We start from the raw sequence: 19,782 nt of genomic DNA on the forward strand, positions 1-19,782 counted from the left end.
TTATGCAATGATTACATGTTAATGGAACTAAACCTTTATCTAAAGACGTTGGAAATGCGGCAACGGTGCGAGATAATATATGTTATAAAGTCGCTTTATTTCTCGCCCCCTTAATTTTGTCGAATGTCGCGAAGCATGAGGACGACCTTTCAGCAAGCTACTCCTTAAAACTGAAAGAAAGGAACAATCTAGCAGACTTATGAAACTTACCTTTAGGTTATATAGGTCTGCCTACACTCTAAGAACAGTTTGCACCCTTTGGCGTGCCCCTTCTGCCACACAACGATAATCGTCATCTGCCTTGGTGCGTTTCCTTTCTTTAACGCTGCTAGCCCGGAACTTTCCAGTAACGAACGGCACGCGCGTTATCAGCATAGAACAGTTTACACCCTTTGGAGTGCCCCTTCTGATAAAGCGCGTGCCGTTCGTTACTGGTAAGTTTCGGGCTCGCAGCGTTAAAGAAAGGAAACGCATCAAGGCAGATGACGATTATCGTTGTGTGGCAGAAGGGGCAGGCCAAAGGGTGTAAACTGTTCTTAGAGTGTACCTACTTGCCTATTTGCCTACTTACCTACTTGCACTACCTACTACCACTACCTATTTGCCTACCTGCTTGCAACCTACCTACTTGCTCAGCAGCAAAGCGGACAGCTAAAGGTGCGCACTGATTTCTAAATGCGATCACTGGGTACCCCCATAGTGTCTTCAAACTGATCACCCAAGTCTGCAGAAGTTGCATGAAAATCGGTGAACGTTTAAGGACTTCGCCGACTCAATTGAGGTCCATTGAAACTTTAGTAATTTCTTGCGGGCGTTAGTAATTTACCCCGGATATCTTAGGGTCATGCGGTAGGTATGCACACGTCTGCTCGCTTATACCCTTAACACCATGGTATATGTCTTCTCGTCCTTTTGCGGGGATCATTTTGAAACATCGCCCGCCATTTACAGCTCCGGTACGTGATCCCAAGGCTGTTAATCCTTACGGGACTGAGGTTCTCGCAGTCGTAACAGCCGACGCCGTAATAGATACAGCCAGGCGTCCTCACAACGAACACATCTACAATGAAATTACCCATATAACGCAGGACTCCCGTGTGTTTCGGCCGAATTCCTATTTTCATGTCTATTGCGAACACATTTACCGCGAAGACTCGTACAACGAATTTGTATTCGCAAAGAATAGGTATATAGTTAGACGTCCCCGACGACTGATTCGTTGCTTTAAAACGAATGCACGTCTGAATGCCTGTCGCACGGAAACGAATGCGCGTCGCCTCACTATGAGCTAACCGGGAGTCTATAGCAGATTGGCCCTCAGGGTGAAGTTTAATTATTGGACAACTCGACCGTGCGCTACGCATTTGCAGGGTCTTTTCAAGGGCTTGCGCTAATTCGCCGCTCCGAGCGCCCATACGAGTAACCGCAGCCGGACGTCGCGAGGCCGTGAAACCCATTAGCCGAGGTTCTGCTTGTTTTAGTCTTGCGCCACGATCATCAGTGAACAGCCCGCGCGTAGGGGCAAACGTTAACGTACCTTTAGTATTTTCTTTTTTTTTTGACTACGCGATTTGCAAGTTTTACCGACGAACGATTGGCAGGTCGAGAGGCAATATGAACGAGTGCGTGTCCGGGGACTCGTGTAGGTTGCGTAATTAAGCGTGAAAAAGAAAGGAATAGCAAATGCAAGGCGTGGGGCATGTTGATCGCGTCTGGCCTGCTACGCCATCAATCTCGCGTCGGCACCAACTTACACCGTGACGCGCACATTCGAGGAGTAATGGTACGGGAACTTTGATCGCGTTCCAAGTCAGCGCCGCCTTCGTTTGCTCTGTATATACACACGCAGCCAAGGCCGACCCTGCCCTCCTCGGCAGGGGGTGAAAGTGCGCGAACGCGGAACCGAAAGAACGCGGCGTTATCGAATCAGCACCTCGGCATGTTCGCATTTTCTTCTTTTCGTTTGTTTTGCGACCCTCCTTAAAGCTTTTGATTTCGTACCACTTGTGTACATACTCTTCTTAACGTTCTACCCTCGAAAAGCAAAATACATAGCCTTCTTCGTCTTGTTATGGAGGGCTAACAGCTACGCAGCTGTGTAGTATATGCGACGAAGACGTGTGTGCGCCTGTCATCCACTATATATCTGCTACTTCGCGAAATTAAAGATAAAAAAAAACAAAGGAAGAAAGTTTGCGTCATTTAGATTTCAACACTGCGTTGTATACACGGGTTCTTCTTCTTTTTATTGTTAATAACAATCGTAGTCGTCATCCTACGTGAGAAACGAGGGCCTGTACTTGGCTGGCGAACAAGAAAGTGAAGGTTGAGAGACGCTAGGCGGCCGGCTGCGTCATTGCCGCATTGCCGTGTGCATATACCTATACGGCTCTATGCGCGCGTTAAACAGTTCCGACCTCGAATTGCTTTCGCTGCTCAGCGGGCTGTTACGTGTAGACATTCGTATACTCGTCCGTTCTGGATAAGTGTCAGCACAGACGGTGAGCAGATATAGCCTGTAGCTGCCGGCTGTTTAGCCTTCGCAGCAGCCGGAACGAACGCCTTTCCGACTGACCTTAACGCGCGCGGGCTTGTCCTTTTCGGCTCCGCGCCCTTCCATTTATAACTAACCCGCTATCGGCGCCCCGACGAACGTGTCGGTAGTGCAAGGGCTTGTTATAATGCTGCGCGAACGGCTGACCTCTGCTGTTATCGCGCCGATAAGCGACGCCCTCGGTCACGTAATGCGCCTGCGCGCATCTCGCGTAGTGCACACCGGTCGATACAGTGCGCGGGGTTCTTTCGTGAGAGCAGGGACGCCGATAGCAGCCTCGGGCTGGTAGGAGATAGCTGGAGGCGATAAGCGAGACAGGCGTCGCGTCGGACGCTACGGTGGGGGGCGCGACCGGCAGTGCGGCTTCGCCTTGGACGCCGAGCTCTTCGAAGCAGGTGAGCTGCACGTTTGGTCCGACTTCTGCACGCGTGGACTGCGCTTGCGTGGATAATGCGTTGACGCGTGCATGAGTTAGTTTGGTGTAACGTGCAAGTTTGGGCTACGTTTGGTGACTAGCGCGGCAAATTGTTTAGATTCAATCCAACGCTGATGCGATCGATAGTGGGTGAACGAGTGTTGCTTGACATTGAAGTCAACGTTTCGGCAAGGGAACTTCTTTTTGTCAAGCTGCCCCGGCGAAGACGGGGCACTTTGCCGAAGACGGGACAGAATTCCGCCTTTGCCGAAGCGCTGGGTACAATGTGAAGCCTCACTTTTTTTTTGCCCTCTGTTGGTCGCTGCGTTTCCATCTTGAACCATTTCTATTGTTTGAGTGTGGATATGTTTCCTTGCAGGGCAAGTAACATGGCTTTAATTGAATCATGTCTCGATCCTATAGGGCGTGTTCTAAATGTATTACATGGGAGGGCGTATTTGGGATAACTTCATATTTGCGTGGCGCCTAGCACTAAATTATCTATCTGAAATCCTGTGAATGCACCTGTGAACTGCGTATACAGGTGTATATGTAGCGAAGTGAAAATAACGCCGCGCTGGTGGGAGGTGTGTCGTCCCTCTGGGCGTCTCAGCTTCCGCAGGCGTATAGGCAATCGACGGGCCCCGAAATTAACATGTCTGAATGTAATCGAGCGGGAATACGGCTCCGGTATTAATTATAGTACGCGTTGAACCTGAGAAATGTTTGCCAGTGCGCCTTCAATAGCTTTGTGGAAAGAAACTAAATACTTAATCATGCGCAACTGGGTCTCCCGCATTCCGGGACTTTTAAGCGAGCGTGTGGATCGGCTTGTGTGCGTCTTGAGAATGTCGTGCCTTCATTCGCGTACGCCTTTCTTTTGTCTTTTGCTGGTAGAGTTTTTTTTTTGCTTTTCGTTTGTCTCCACGTCCGTTGTTGAACACGCCCGGCGTACCCATTGGTGTAGGCCTCAGTGGCTCACACATTGTGCTGCTGAGCACGAGGGCGTAAGTTCGATTCCCTGCAGCGACGGTGGCGCTCCTGTACGAATAACAAAAATAGTGTACTTAAATTCAAACACACGTTAAAGAACCCCGCGTGTTGTCAAATTTATTCCCGAAATTTATTTACGTTTAATACAGGTTCCAATAGAAACGAACCACAGTCAAGGACGGCAAGTAACCTCGTGGTGCGATGAAATTAGACAATTTTTCGGCAGAGGTTGGGGTCAGCTGACACAAGGAGAGCGGAAGTGAAGGTCCCTGGGAGAGGCCTTCGTTCTGCATGCAGCAGTTGTCGAGTATCCCACCACATACGAGGGGATGCCGATAAGTATTGAGCGTCATCCAGAAGAAATTAAGCTTGGAAGCTGTACTTACGTTGTTTATACATAATCTCCCGGAAAGCCGATGCACTTGCGATATTTGTCCTGCATTTTCTGAGTCACTCCAAATCAAGTTATTCTGTCTGCTGGTGCAACTCCTCATTTGGAGCATTAGTTGTCTCCAGAACACTCTCACGTCATTGCCCCTAAAGTTTTTCTTATTTTTTTTATCGTGGGGGCAAGTGATGGGAAGATTATAGTCAGGAGCCAGGTTGCTAGAATTCGGTGGATGGGTCATCATTTGAAAGCCTAAGGAGATCAGTTTGGTCTTTGTTTCACCTGCAATGTGTGACGAGACATTGCCATGCAACAGGCTGACAACTTTAGAGAGATTTCTTGGAAGTTTTCTTTGTTTGTATTTTGCCACAACTTCGTCAATAAAGCACAACAATATTCTGTATTGATAGTTGGACCCTGTTGGAGGTAGTCCACTAACAGAATTACCTTCGTATCCAAGAAAAAAAGAAGGAAAAGCTATTGCCATTTGCTTTTGCACTAAGCTTTGCATACAGAACTTATTTGGCATGGTGGAAGCGCTGTGCTCCCATACTTAGACTGTTCGTTTGCCTCCGGATCGTAACAGTGGATTCATGTCCCATCCCCAGCCACGCAGTTTGTTCAGGAAATCTGATTCATTTTCTTGCAAGATGTTCCAAAAGGGCCGCAGATGTCTCCGCACGCTTCCTCTTTTGTTCGCGTTACTGAAACCTACTTATTTCCAACTCGTCGTGGATAATTGCACCAAACCTCACACGAGGTATTCCCAGATGTGTAGCAATAGTTCTGGCTAATATTCCGTGGTCCTCCGGGATCATGTCTTTTATGGCTTTCACATTTGCAGGCACTGGGACAGAAACAGGCCTTTCGTAGAGTTTCTCACTTTCAACACCAAAATGACGAGCTTTAAAATTGGCAACCCAACGTTTAACGGTAGCATGGGAATTCAGGATCATTGTAGCCTAAAGCTTGCGACATTTCATCATGGATCTGCTTCGCATCTTTGCCTTGGAGAGACGGGAACTAAATTATGAATCTGTGTTTGTCCACACTGACATCTTGTGAAGGTACTGGTGCCGTGTTCACTTTAGGCATGGAAAGCTGAAAACAAAGGTGATTGATTCTTGCATTACCGAGTATCGACATATTGGTCAATATACCTGGCTCCATACTTATCAAAGCACTCTCTCGTACGTGCGCACTGCATGACTCGGAGTTTAACTTTTTAATACTTTGTTTTAGGGGGAGGTGGGGGGGGGGGGTGTTCCTCCCACAGTTATTAGTACCGTGTATTTAGCAATGCAGTGTTTTTTTTTTTTTTGGCAAATGAGCAAGAATGGGCAGAAAATGTCGATTTTCCTATCAATTTTGCTCCGTACCCTTAGAGTTAAGTTATTTTACAGCTTACAAAGAAGGAGGAAAAAAGGCGGTATGTAAGATCGACAGCATGATGTGTTCTTAGAGCGACACTAAAGGCTAATATAAGGTCAACGTGGACTGTTGAAATACCATCCCAGAAACCTGGAAACGCTTGTTTCCTGCGAAGAAGAGACATACTTTAAGAGAAAATGCGTTCTGAAGCGTCCGCGTACCTCTAGCGCAGTTCAAATCGCCCGCCCTCCGATCGAGGAGTGGTGACGTCATGGTCTCATAGTGACGTTGCGCCGTCGATGAGTAAAACGGCGCCCGCAGACGGCGCTACGGCCTTTCTGCGCACGGAACAGAAACAAAGCCAAGACAGAGCCGACAGCAGCGTGAAAGCGGAACTGTGGTGGCTAGCTGAAGGGAAAGCGCGCGACGATAAGCTGGTTCTTTATTTTATGACGCCAACTTTGGCGCTCGTTGCAATGTACGACCCTGACAACGACACATTGGCTCGCGATGCTGGGCTCGACTTCAGCGATTTAAGCACTGATGAACGTGATCTGCTGCTGAGGGCTCGCGCTGCCGGTGTCGTTGTGTACTACTACGACGGCAACTGTATGTCATGGCAATACATACTCGCAGATTTGTAGCTTTTCCTTCGTGAAAACCAAATGCCGCACTCGCCGCCCCATCTTCGACCTGCAGTTGTTCTTGCGCTTCGGAGAATGCAGGCAAGACCAACGGAACAGCGCTACGGGAAGGCATTGCTTTGAAAGGCACTCCACATTGTAAGTCGGCGTTGAACTTGTAATCCTCTGGACGAAAGGGCAGCGAGCACACTATGCTATTTTTCTGCTCTTTGCCAACGCTTGTGGCAGAGGTACGGCACTTAACCACTTCGAACGGAGTGGTTCACTCGTTGGCACACAGCGATAAGTAACGTTAAGTAACGATAAGCAACTGCCCTTGGCCAAGTTCCGCGGACCGTTCGCGCATCCCACGACATCACATGGACGTGGCATTCTCGCTGCTTGTTCCAAATGCAAGTTTCGCGAGCCAGCAGAAACTACTGAAACTCCAAAGCGCGCGCGGCGCAGAGTCTAGTGAAAACGAAACCTTTCGACCAACCATACTACTGAAGAGTAACGTCAAAATGTTATTTTTTTCTTAGTATCGAACAGAAGTAGACAATTAGCATTTTCTTCCGTCCTATAACCTAATGAAATGATCTTTTTAATATGAGTAGTTGAGTACTATATATAGTGACAAATTATGATGAGGAGTGCCTTCGTCATCGGGCTAGTATTGGAATGTCGCTGGGGGGTCTCAAATCGTGTCGTGCATTTACCTCAATTTCTCGGTTACTAAAGCTCTGTTCGTGATTATATTGTTACGTGTAGAAAGACACAGACGGAAGAGGCTATTTACAGGCTATTTACACTAATTTACAATGGACTGGAGCCAGAGCACCTGGCCGACATTCGCTCGCGCCAAGGGCACAGACCCACTTCATCGTCGTTCTCGCGGCGGCTCGTCTCTTGAGCATCGCTCGATGATATCGTAATACTAACCCCCCCCCCCCCCCCCCCCCTCGCTCGGCGGCAAAAACACCGTCACGGTGCTGTTAAACATCCAAGGTGTGTGGAGAGTTGTAGGGTTTGAGTCGGGCAACGTGGACAATGTCACTGGTTGTCACAGCAGAGGACGTAGTGGGCGTGGCTAGAACGATTTCACAGGTGACATCGGTCACTTTGCAGAGCACGCGATATGGGCCTGTGTAACAGGAAAGCAGTTTTTCACATAGGCCGACTTTACGCGATGGTCACCAAAGCAACACGAGGGCGCCGGGCACAAAATGGACATCACGGTGACGGAGGTCGTAGCGTTGTTTCTGCTTGTCTTGAGACACTTGTAGACGAGCGCGCGCAAGTTGGCGAGCATGGTCAGCATGGGCGATTGCATCACGGGCATAATCGCTAGTTGAAGCTGTGGCGGACGGAAGCACAGTGTCCAGTGGTAGCGTCGGTTCGCGGCCATACAAGAGGGAAAACGGGGAGAAGCCAGCAGTTTCGAGACGGGAGGAGTTGTATGCAAAGGTAATGTAAGGTAGAGCCAGGTCCCAGTCACGGTGGTCGTCTGAAACGTATTTGGATAGCATGTCTGTAAGTGTGCGGTTCAAATGCTCAGTGAGGCCGTTCGTTTGGGGGTGGTAGGAGGTGGCAAAATTATGCTGTATTGAGCAGGCACGCATTATGTTTTTTTTAATCCCTTTACCATTGTGTACATCACATTTGTATTTATCTTTTGTACCTCTGTTTATTATCATCGGATGTCAACTCAAAATTTGGAATTGTTACTGCCGTTATTTATCCTTTTTTGAGTTACTTTTACCGATGTTTACTTTGTATTTTCTTAGCCCCTCCCCTCTATAATGTACTATGTACCTTGAGGGTAAAATAAATAAATGAAATGACTTTGGCCAAAAACGTACGGCCGCGGTCTGTAAGCAATTGACGCGGAGCACCATGCATCAAATATCATCGAGCGATGATATCGTAATAATATTGACGCTTTAGACGTTCTAGAGCATTACTTTATCACTTTAACTTGACTTCAGAGTAACCTTTAGTGTTCCTTTAAACTGCAACATGCACAACGGAGGACGGCAAAAGGCAATAAAAGCTTACTCGCAACTCAGTTTCAGAATATTAGCGCACGTACGAATCAATGCTACAACAATGAAAAAAAAGTAAAGGAATGCATTTCCGAGCTATAAATACACGAAGAGAGCGAGACAGAGAGAGAAGCAGGTGTTAGAACTTAGAAACTAACTCATACAACGGAATAACGACCACTTAGCTCGTGCTGCTTATATATGTAAACTTTCGGTAATTGAACACTGCAGCGCAACGCGCAGGAGGCTTCTCGAACGGTATACATGTCATCCCAGTGACGCTCCCATCGTGGGGAATAGAGAGGTTTAGCTTGTCCTGTATTTAGGTAAAACGCAGCGGGGCGGAGGCGTAAACGTGAGCGGCCGGCATGGTGCAGCCACCTGGTGGCGCAGTGCTCAAACAGACAGAAACAGCTAATATTGCATTAACCGAGCGTATTCTTCTTCGCTGCTGCTGTAAATTTTTCGGCACTGGCGTAATAGTGTTGCTGCGAAAAATTTGCACCCGCAACAAAGTAAAATACACTTGGTTACTGCAATATTAGCTGTTTCTGTCTGTTTGAACACTGCGCCACCAGGTGGCTACACCATGCAGACCGCTCACGTTTACACCACAGAACACCTTTACACCTCCGCCCCAACGCTCCGTCCGCCTGCGCTTTACCGGAATACCGGACAAGCTAAACCTCTCTAATATCTGGCAAAACCCGCGTACACGGGGCTCGATTCGCAGCGATCCGCTGTCGCGTCCCCTCCGATGACGAATGGCGGGAGGCAGGTCCATTGTTTGCCCTGGATTTTCCGAGCGCGTTTCTAGAGACAACCGCCCGCGCACGCGGCGAAACAAAGCGCGCAGCTGCGCTGCTGACCAGCCTCGTTGCACAGACGCACGTATGCTGCACGCACAAGAGAGCTCGTCGCAGCTGCAGCTGCTCGAAAGAGACGACTGCGAGGAAAAGACGTGACGCTGCATGGTAAGCGGACGGGCGAGATTCGTTTCTCCGCGGTGGGTTGCTGAGGCTCACGCGAACCGTATGTGGTTCGAGGATCGAACGAAGCTTCAGCATGACGCGTCACTTTTTTGCTACACTGGCGGGCAACTTTCTGTGGCAGCTGCCAGCTTTAGGGCACGTGGATGACAGGCCTTAATTTTTACAGAAGAGATCTTGGGACCGTGACCTCTTGCGGCTGCGATGCGCAAAGCCGCTAGGGCGCTGCTGCGATGCTTGAGATGCATCGGCGTCTATGACCGCTCGCGATGAACGATGAACGCTTAATTGTGTGTGTGTGTCGGTGCAAAGTCTGAACTTCTCTCCTCCTCCTCATACATCAGTCCCCTTTTCCCCGATCCCCATGTGCAGGGTATCCAGCCGGGCTCAGCGTGGTTAACCTCTCTGCCTTTCCCTTATGACTTCCTCTCTCTCTCTCTCTGAGGTAATGTATGGAGGCAAAGCGCGAACAAGAACGCTATTGAAAAAAGTCCCACATTCATCCTCGCAGAAAGTATTAACATCTTATCATCTTAACATCTTATTAACATTAAGAGTAAAATAGGATGAAATACACCCCCTGAGCGATAAATTTGATTTTTCTTCTGTTCTCCTCCGGCGTTTGGACAAATGCGAAACCGTCGCACGTGGAAGCTACGCTCATCGCGGGATGATAGATCATCGCCCCTCGATAATTCTGGCAAAAGTGGCAGGCCGCACTCCCAGCGTCGAATGCCGTGGACAGCTCTGATAATGCGGCAGAAGTGCGTACAGAGCTACTTCTATGAAAGATAATGCGAACTGAATAACCAATATGATAACAGCAGGTCGCTCGTTCGCTCTAAAACCTCTGCTGCCGTATACGTACCAGGCTGGATTGTATGCGCTGGCTAGGTTGTTTTGCAGCCAATACGCGCGTGTCACGCTTAAAGATATGTAAACACTCGGAAATAACAGTGGCTGAAACACTCGAGATGCCGAACGCTTCGAAGTCGGTATCACGTGATGTCGATTTCTACGTCGCGGAGAGATTCCAGCAGATGGCGCCACGTGTGTGTCCCCGACGTCAATACTTGGCGCAGTAACACACGTGCGGGAACTACGCCCCTTTAGCTTTCCCTTTATCGCCAGAGAAAGTAGTCCACGATTGTGGACACACGCGTTCTTTATTTCGAATACATTTGTGCGAGAGATCGCCGAGAAAGGTCGCGGCTGTTCTGCATTTTCAGATGGGATCCTGGAATAGCCGCGAAGCGCACGCACTTTAAATCGCAATAGCCTGGTAGCTAATTAGAAACGATTGACTTCCTCAAGTTGTAATTGCACACTTTATGACGTGTGTAATATTGAAGCCGAGCACTAGTGAAGTAAACAAAAGGAAATTCTGTTTTTTTTTTTTGACGTTCCAGAACCACGATCTAATTTTACAAGACGCGCCGTAGTGCGGTACTCCAGCTTACTTTCGAACCACCTTGGTTTTTATTTACGTGCACCTAAATCTAAAGTACAAGAGGCGTTTGCTGCATTTCGACGCTCATCGAAGCGCGGCCGCTGCGGTCGGGATCGAACCCGTGACCTCGAGCTCAGCAATTCAACACCACAGCCACTGGTCTACCGTGGCGGGTCACCACTGAAGCCATATGTCTGCTTAGTAGTTATTCAAAGACTGTGTTGTTAGTCTATTTTATGAGTGCTTTTTTTTTTCGCGCTGCCTTGCCTATTTTTGTATTTTATTTGTTTACAATACCCCTAACTGTCATCATGAGAGGGTACTACATGGAGGGAGGGGGGAGACCCTAACTCATGGATGAAAAAAAATACAGCACGAGCGCTTGAAATACAACTGATAATACATTGCTTACAACAGAAAGATGAACTATATAACTCAAACATAAAATATAACACACGCGCGCGCGCACACGCACGCGCACACACCAAGACAGACAGACAGAATACAGAATAGAGATGTATAGGGGGTACATGCAAGAATTCTTAAAATCTGAAGACGCTTGATAAACACTATGTTGATATGCACATAAAATAACAAAAAGAGCAATAACTAATCTGCTAGTTCTAACCGTTCTCTTGCAGCAAAGTTTGGGAAGATGGTAAGTTAACTTCCGTAGCTATGCGTGATGGTAGGGTATTGCATTCTATTATCGTGCAAGGGATATAAGATCTTGCGTAAAGAGATGAGTGGCACGTTATGCGTTTTACTTTATGTGGTCACGGTGGGAGCATACTGCAGGGGTTAGCGAAAAGAAGTCATCGTGAAGCGTGGAATGACACAGTTTATGAAATAAGGTTAGGCGAGCGAAGTGGCATCGACGTGATAGTGGTTTTAACTTGGCACTGTTCTTTCAATGCTGTGACGCTGGTGAAGCGTGAGCAACCTGAATATATGAAGCGAAAAGCGTGGTTTTGCAGTGATTCAATGTTGTTGATGTATGCTTGATCGGGAACCAACATGGCGGAATCACATTATATTTTTGGGTGGATTAGCGCGACATAAGCAAGTATTTTTTTAAGTCTGAAGGTGCAAGCCTGAAGTTACGCTTAAGGAGCGCATGCTTAGACGGTGTTAGATGGTGACACTTATTAAGGAATGAACCAAGTAGCCCAGACCTGTTGTATTATTGGCTTTGACGTATACATCCTTAAAATGTGCTGGGAAATGCAATAGCCATTCCATCAAGCAATTTCCGAAAGACCATGTTCTAGAAGTTCGGGACGACGTTAATTGGCAATTCTGTTATTTGTTAATGGGACTATTGTAGTGTATATTTTTTAGTAGATTTAAGGGAATGGTCATCTCGAAAGTGGCGGCAGTCTTGGAATTTCTGCTGGGCACAAGTGGCATGACTGCTTCCTGGCTTCAATATTGATATTTCAACGTGTTTCTTAATGTTAAATAAAGTGAGTAAAGTAACTAAAGGAAGTTCGTTTATCGAGTGTCCGAATATGGCGATTTGGCGTCGTAATAATGTACACCTCCACTAATCCACCTGAACAGGTCGAATTGTGTTATACGCTCCTCAAACTCGAAGGCAGTTTCTTTATCGTCTTGTAAGCTAGTTATTTTTACTGATCGATATGCTATGAACGGGGAAACCCTATAATTTGCTTAAGTACTGCGGTTTGATGCTGAAAGCAGTGTCTCCACACGGACAAAGTTGTGATCGCCTCATGTTTGTCATGGTAAAATAAGTTTTTTTTTTCCTTTTCGTCTGAGCACGCAGATCAAGCCGTAACTTCCGAATCGCAGGTCGGAATGTCGACGTTGCATCCACGATTTTCATGCCATATAGAAAAAACGTGATAACGTGGCGGCTATGACATGTTTCCTGCTCCGCGTTCACTTATGGCGTATGCAGTTTGCAAAAGCATATCCTTCGAGATCGGTTTCTGAACGGGAAGAAAGGGGGGGGGGGGGGGCTAACCGAGGGGCCCGATTTGTATTAATCATACTATAAGAAGCCAACAAACAAAGACGCCAAAGACAACATATGGAGAATACTTGTACTTACTAATTGAATTAAAGAACTAGTCAATTAATGGAAATGAAAGTGGATAAAGAAACAACTTCCCGCAGGTGGGGAACGATCCCACGTCTTCGTATTACGCGAGCGATGAGCGCTTCTAAAGTTAGTGCGTCTTGCCGCACCAGGTGTACGTGCTCGCTAGATTTGCAACGCAAATAAACTTAATTAAATTCTGGGACTACTTTACATGCCAAAACCGTGGTATGATTATGAGGCACGCCGTGCTGGGTGGACTTCGGGTCAATTTTGACCACTTGGATTCTTTATCGTGCACCTAAATCTAAGCACACGAGTACTGTTGCACTACGCCCCACATAAGTGCGGCGGCCGCTGCCCGTATCGAACCCGCAGCCTTGCACCATAATTGTGAATGTCTGATCGCCGCCATACCTTATTGCATTGTAAATCTTGAGAGCTGCAAAATCACTGCCGGACCGTCCTTTCTTTCTGATTTATCATACATTCGTATATGTATAGTACTTGGCGTGCCACGGCTTTACACTGACCGTATATATAGGCTACAGATGGCAAGGCTGGCTACGGTGACACAAACATGACGTCCTACCGCTGGACAGTAGGTCGAGGGTTCACTTCACAGCCGCATGGTCGGCAGCCTTTGGAAGTGGAGAACGTTTTCGTGTGCGTAAATTTAGGCGCACGTAAGAGAACAAGCACCAAGTGGTTGCAATTAAACCTGACTCACTCAGCACGACATCCTTCTAGCTTAAAGAACAGCCAAATAGGGCGGAAAACCTCGTCTGTCATTGTATCGGTTACATACCTATATGTGCGGCATTGTGTACGCTCAAAACAAGAATGCCCTGGGCAATATCCTGAGCGCTTTTTCTTCTCTTGTTGCAACCTAAGTACATGTTGGTTCAATGGTACGCGTCGATTGCATACTGTTATGATTGGGGGCTCAATCCCTTCGCTCGTGATCCGTTGTGAAGATTGGAGTCCGGCATGAATTCGAAGGTAGCTGGCCCATGCCGTCGTCCAACTTATCCACGCTGAGGACGTTGATGAAGGGAAGGACTGCTTCTCATCGAGAACGAGGAATATGGGTTTATTTACAGTATTTATATCAGTTTAACATGACTGTTTGAGAAAGTACATCAGTCTAACATGACTGCTTGAGAGAGAGTGTCCTGAGCAGCCGCATAACAGCGGTTTTTAAACACTCGGTCCTCACCCAATACAAGGTGATGCGAACGTTCGTTTCGTCATCGCAAACTAGCCGCCTCCCCGCGCCACGGTTTACACACACACACGCACACACGCATGCACACAGGTGCGAAGGTCCGGAGCCGACGTCAGAGGGGCCCCGTAGAACTCGGAGCCGTTCCGGGTAGCACGTTGTCCTGCGTCCCGGTCGGTGCGTGGGAAGGAGCGCAAAACGGCGTTCCCGCGGCAACTCGCGCACCCGTAGCAGATCAGGTCCGCGTTGGGGAGTTTTGGAACAATAGTTGGCCCGCCGAACTCATTCCGTCACAACGCATCCTAGCTGAACCGACGGAGAGTGGAGGATGCGCGTATTGATATTGACACAAAGTCGACTTCGCCAGGCCGTGGCTAGAGGTTGGCGGCGATGCTCCCGAGATGTTGCTTCCACAGTCGCAACTGGTTGGCAATACTTTGCACTGCAGCTGGCCGTTCTTAACAATACACGTAATTATTACGAACTGTTGCAGGATAGTCAATGCACACGTTATTAACCCCTCATCAGTATTTACCTTCGTCGAAGCTATTCGTCAAACGGTCTTTTGTGACAACTACATATAAACTGATTACATCAAAAAGTTCGACAACATGTTACACTCCTGTAACATGTGAAGACGAAGGCCTGTTGCACACTTGGTAATGCGCCGTCTCGCATCGCCGCGTTACTGCTTTCGCAGTTAGGCTTGATCGCCTCGTTTTCGACGCTCAGCTGCGGCTTCGCGCTGCTCGTATAGCGGGGTCAGACTCGCGCCAACGATGTTTCTCTTCGACTTCACGTTGCATCCTCTCAGCAGGAGATTGAAATGTGCACGCTGTTCTGTGTCTTGTATGAGTGATTTCAATGAATGTATGCACTGTTCGCTTCACTTTGCTAAGCGCTTCTTAGCTTCTACATTACGAGAGGGATTTTCAGCTTGCTTAGGGGGGTATGAGCCATTGCTGACGATGATAGTTTTGGTACCATTGAATCGGAGCACGCGTTCTTACTTGAAGGCCATCGGGGGTCTGAGCCACTTAACGCTTTCGCCTTAATACGGATTCACCCTGTGCATCTGCATGTATACTGTGCCATTTTAAGAATGCAGAGTTTAAGGGTGTGCATTGTTCTAGCGTCGTAGCAATTCATTTCACGTCTCCGGGAAACGAAGGCCCAGTAATCCTGCCGCACAGCTGCGGACCGGTCACATTTATTAAATAAAAGACTACATCTTTAACATGATACTGAAGTATCGCCGTGACCGATGTACTAGTCCAAGAACAACATAAGCCCGAGCAGGCCACAGAAATTTGAGAAAATTAAAAACGATTATGTTACTGTTGACATAGGATGGATCACGTCTGTGTCCATTATATAATCCTGTAGAGCTTTGAAAGCTGATCTGTTTGTTCGGGCATGACTAAGGTAGAAGTACTTTTCGCACAGAGAAAGTGTTCTTTTCTGCTTTTCTTTATTTGTTTCTTTTTCTTCGCCACGATATATGGACTTGATTTATGTGAAGAAACTAACTGCGGTAGGTATCGTTTAGAAAGCAGATACGTTTTATAGCCGTATAAGCGTTTGTCGACAGCGTTTGCACGTTCATGCGAGAAGCTTGTGTCGTTTCCAGCGTACGGTGTCAGGAAACACCTGTGTGCTCTTGCAATCGCTGCAGCTTGAAAAATACGTCGGTGTCAGCCCTTCAGTTTTCAGTTACATTGCCCACTGAGCAGTCTGGAGGATTACGTGCTACGCCTTGACCTGTCCCGATGGTCTTTCCACACTGTCAGGTGACCGGGCGCCTGCACCTTCACAAGGCAAGCCATGGGATCCAGCCAGAGTCAGCTGACAGCTGAGGAGCTGCGGGACTACAGAGTGCGTTAGACTGCCATATATTGTGTAGATATTGCATTAATACGCTGTCAGTATAGCTGTGTGGGTTTACGATCTGCACGTTCTTTTGAAATTCTCTGTACATAGCTGCCGTACCAGTGCAGGTACTGTTAGGTGTTACTTTTCTATACCAAACCGGGACCCTATTTTGTACCGATTCATTCATGAGCCGTCACGCCGAGTCGCCGATACCACGGCACCCAGATGCAACAGGGTTCACGGGCCAGTGAAGAAAAAGACAAATAACAGAAAAATGATACGAACTGCTATGAAATACGACACCAGTATGTCTATCTTCATTCAATAGTAAACGTTTAACCAAGGATCCACGCCACGACTCGCATATTTTGGTTTCTATACCCATACTTCTGACAGTTAAAAATTCGACTGATTAATTGATCGAGATAGCTTGAACCGTTTGCGGCACGCCTTCTCTTGACTAAACGTGACTGTAAAACAGAAGAAAATGCACAGCCTGCTGTGGGTCGGATACAATGAGCATTTCTTATATATCACCTTCATATCACGCACCCTGAATGCATGTTATCTTTTACATGAACTAATCTACAGCTTCCGCAAGTTTTCCACGATTCAGCGCTTGAATTTCTTTGCAGGAGCTGACGTTCCTTACGAAAAAGGAAATTCTGCAGTAAGTTTATATAATTTTTATTTATTTTAAGTTTTGGCGCGTATTGCATGGTATAGTTTTTCATAAAAAAGCGAAACAACCATGGGACAAAGAGAAAGTCATGCAGTTGTGCTTATCTACATACTAGTCACAATGTTCATACGATGGTCACAACTCACGTGCGGTAACAGCAACAAACATTTCCCTCTGAAAACAAAGTATTAGGTTGGCATTTGTTTTAGCTTCGGCCAAACGGTTTGATGCGACCGAACTGTGTATGCCTATAGCTGTAATTTTTCGTTGTGACGTCCCTGCTTGGACAAAATAGATCGGAGTCAAGTTAACAGCATGCAGCAGCCTTGACTGGTTCCCCCACTTTGCGTGGCTATTGTCCATGTCACGTCTTACCTCATAATTACATCAGCTGCCGTCATGCTAAATAATGTAGTTGTCATGTCACCGAAGCTAATGATGTCTCCGACTGTTCTCTTCAGGGTGATCCAGCAGTACTTCAAAGGTGGCATAAGGTAGCAGTAAACCTAGGGCAGTGTAACGTAAAACTATTCCAAATTTTCTATTCCATTTCTACAATCGGCCCTCCGCGATTGGTCATAACTTTTTTGGACCACCCTCACTTCACCTGTCTTTCACGCGACGTCACAAAAACCGCTATAGCTCCCCATCTGATATGACGTGTACACGCTGATTATGCATGATTTGACCGAACAAAAGAAAAATAGTTATTTCTGATTCGATGCCTTTTCGCCATTAGCCCTAGGCTATTGGTAAAAAGATTTCGGGCTGCACCCACTTCACCTGCCTGTCACGCGACGTCACAAAACCGCAAGAACTCACGGCGTCAAATTGACGTGTACGCGTTAAAGATGCATTAATATGCCGAACAAAACTGAATTTTCTTCTGAATAGCCGCAGGTTGCCCCGTTCCGAAAGGAATAACAGATGGCTGCCGCCGATCGCTCAGGCACTGGCTACTTGCACCTGCCGGAGAGCATGGGTTTATTTGCGTACAATAAATCTTTTTGCGTGGCCGTTTAACGTTTTCGAGCACTTTCGGCACGTTTACGACCTCGCCTTGCCAACTCTTCTTTGCTGAGGATCCGTTTTAGCGGCATTCCTAACCTTCCGTTGCATGCCGCCGCGATTTTCGACCAGCCACCTCAAGCTAAGTAAGGGAAAGCGGACCAATCGCAGACGCCGGCACCACCCTCTTCATCCGGTTATCGTTTTTGAGTGCATTGGCTCTGCCCCATGAAATCCCTCTCCACTTGAGCGTGCTCCTTGCCTCTTGTCAGCCAATTAGATAAGACAAGCTGCTCAGTCTAGGCAATGTTATTCGTTTTTCAAACAAACAAAAGTGACCTCCTATGAACGAGGAGAGTGTTTGATTGGTCTGTTCAGACAACCCTGCGGATGACGGCCCGATGCTTGCGTCGGCGGTTACGCAAATTTGACCTCAGGAGGTTCGAATAAAAACATATTGGAATAGCTTTACGTTATGGGGCCCCTACTCGAGGATCAAGGATCTTGACAATCAAGGATCTTCTTTGGTTGTCGACTTTAGCGCCCACTTAAGGTTCGTAATAATTATTGGGCTTAGGGCTTAATTGCTGCAGGAGGTTAAGCAGCGCGAGGAAAAGACACCTCATGAACGCCAGTCAGGACGATGCCATCGAGTGCTTCAGCGCGTTACCAAACGATACGAAGCCTAACATCTATGCCGGCCCACTCGGCGCATCGAAGGATCTGAAGAAAGTTACCGAGACATTCCCAATCCGCCAGCAGATACGTAGATTGGACAAATCGTTGTACTTCGGTGTTATATACTGCATTGAATTCGTTGACATGGCTGTAGCCCGTTCAACAACTTGGCCTACCAAAGGGCTCACTCACCATTTATGCCTATAACAGCCCTCAGGCATCGCTTCCTTCTGATCCCCGAGTTACTGTCCAAGTCTAGAAGTCTATTGTCCGAAGAGACATGCGTGTACGCTTATACCTCCGTGTATCTGTTTCCTTCCTCGCAACCTCTATTTTGTGGATGAGTTTGTCTTCAGAGGTTTCGGTCTAGGGGTAACCCTGACACCTGCTGTCAACTGGACCTGGGGATCTGCAGCTGACAATCGTGGAATACGTCTGATGGACATATTCCCTTCTGTGGCTGAGCCATGGTACTCGGGATATTAAGCACCACATATTCAGGGAGACCAAACTAAGGCCCAATGTTCCAGGTGACAGCAGGTGTCAGGGTTACCCCTAGGCATATTCCTTGTGGCAGATCCCCCGAAAAAGAAAGAAAGAGTAACAGTGATTGAACGAGGAACGTCACTGGGGATAACGTTTCTACAAGGGTGTGTCTGTCTTCGTCGGGGCCCTGAAGAAGACAAGTAGCTTTGTGTCGGAACGTTATCTCCAGCGAAATTTCTTATTTGACCCCTGGTGATCCCTTCAGGCCTCCATCTTCCTGTAAACGTTTTGTAAACTTGTATTCTTTGTTTAAGAGAGAACTACTTATAGAAACGCTGCCAAGGAAAGCAATCGTTGCGCTGAAGACGGCAAATCCTGTTTTAGAAACATTAACTTCACCCTCGGGCTTCCATTGTTTGTCCAGTACTGATCCGTATCTCTTTCGAGCTTACTGTAGCCATCTAGCTGTTGAGAACATCCGAACATTAGTTAACACCCTGTCAAGTGACTGCGCGAATTTTCTTTCAGGGAGTATGCATGCCCATTCATCCTGCGGTAATTCTATCAAAGGCCCAGCTATCCTACACAGGTGTGCCAGCCGCTCGAACGAATGCTGCATAAACAACTTGAACTTGGCAGTTTCATCTTGGCTGTGTCCTGTTTTCTCGCTGTTTGTGTGCGCGTATTTACGTACTAACCGGTGCAGGCATACATATAATCCTTAAGCGCTGTCTTACGCTACCTCTGGGGTATGGTCTGTGTGCTATGGAATGCCCGACTAAAGACGCTATAAGCATCAAATGGTTCGGTAAGCCCTTGGGAGATAGTTGTCTTCTGGGAGCTCCGTGTTGATGGATTCCGTTGCGTCGGGGAATATCCCAGGCGTCCGCTTTGAGCGGGGCAGCTGCGGTGCCTGCCGCATATGACCCCCCCCCCCC

The 19,782-nt window shown here is 47.5% G+C and overlaps 1 protein-coding gene across 3 annotated transcripts in view; it reads left to right on the plus strand.

The window, feature by feature from the left end:
- Positions 1 to 19,782, plus strand: part of LOC126528045 (calcium and integrin-binding protein 1-like) — a 48,191-nt gene that overhangs the window by 6,922 nt on the left and 21,487 nt on the right. Inside the window, exons 1-3 of one of the 3 annotated variants that reach the window (XM_050175900.3) lie at positions 2,843 to 2,949; positions 15,909 to 15,993; positions 16,626 to 16,660. In XM_050175900.3, coding sequence (XP_050031857.1) covers positions 15,943 to 15,993; positions 16,626 to 16,660 — 86 coding nt within the window. In that variant the 5' untranslated portion in view covers positions 2,843 to 2,949; positions 15,909 to 15,942. Of the gene's footprint in view, positions 1 to 2,842; positions 2,950 to 9,256; positions 9,364 to 15,908; positions 15,994 to 16,625; positions 16,661 to 19,782 lie in introns of those variants that run through there. The other 2 variants (XM_050175899.2, XM_050175902.3) reach the window with 2 other exon arrangements.

This window comes from Dermacentor andersoni, chromosome 9 (genome assembly GCF_023375885.2).
Source record: "Dermacentor andersoni chromosome 9, qqDerAnde1_hic_scaffold, whole genome shotgun sequence".
In the NCBI taxonomy this organism is placed as follows: domain Eukaryota; kingdom Metazoa; phylum Arthropoda; class Arachnida; order Ixodida; family Ixodidae; genus Dermacentor; species Dermacentor andersoni.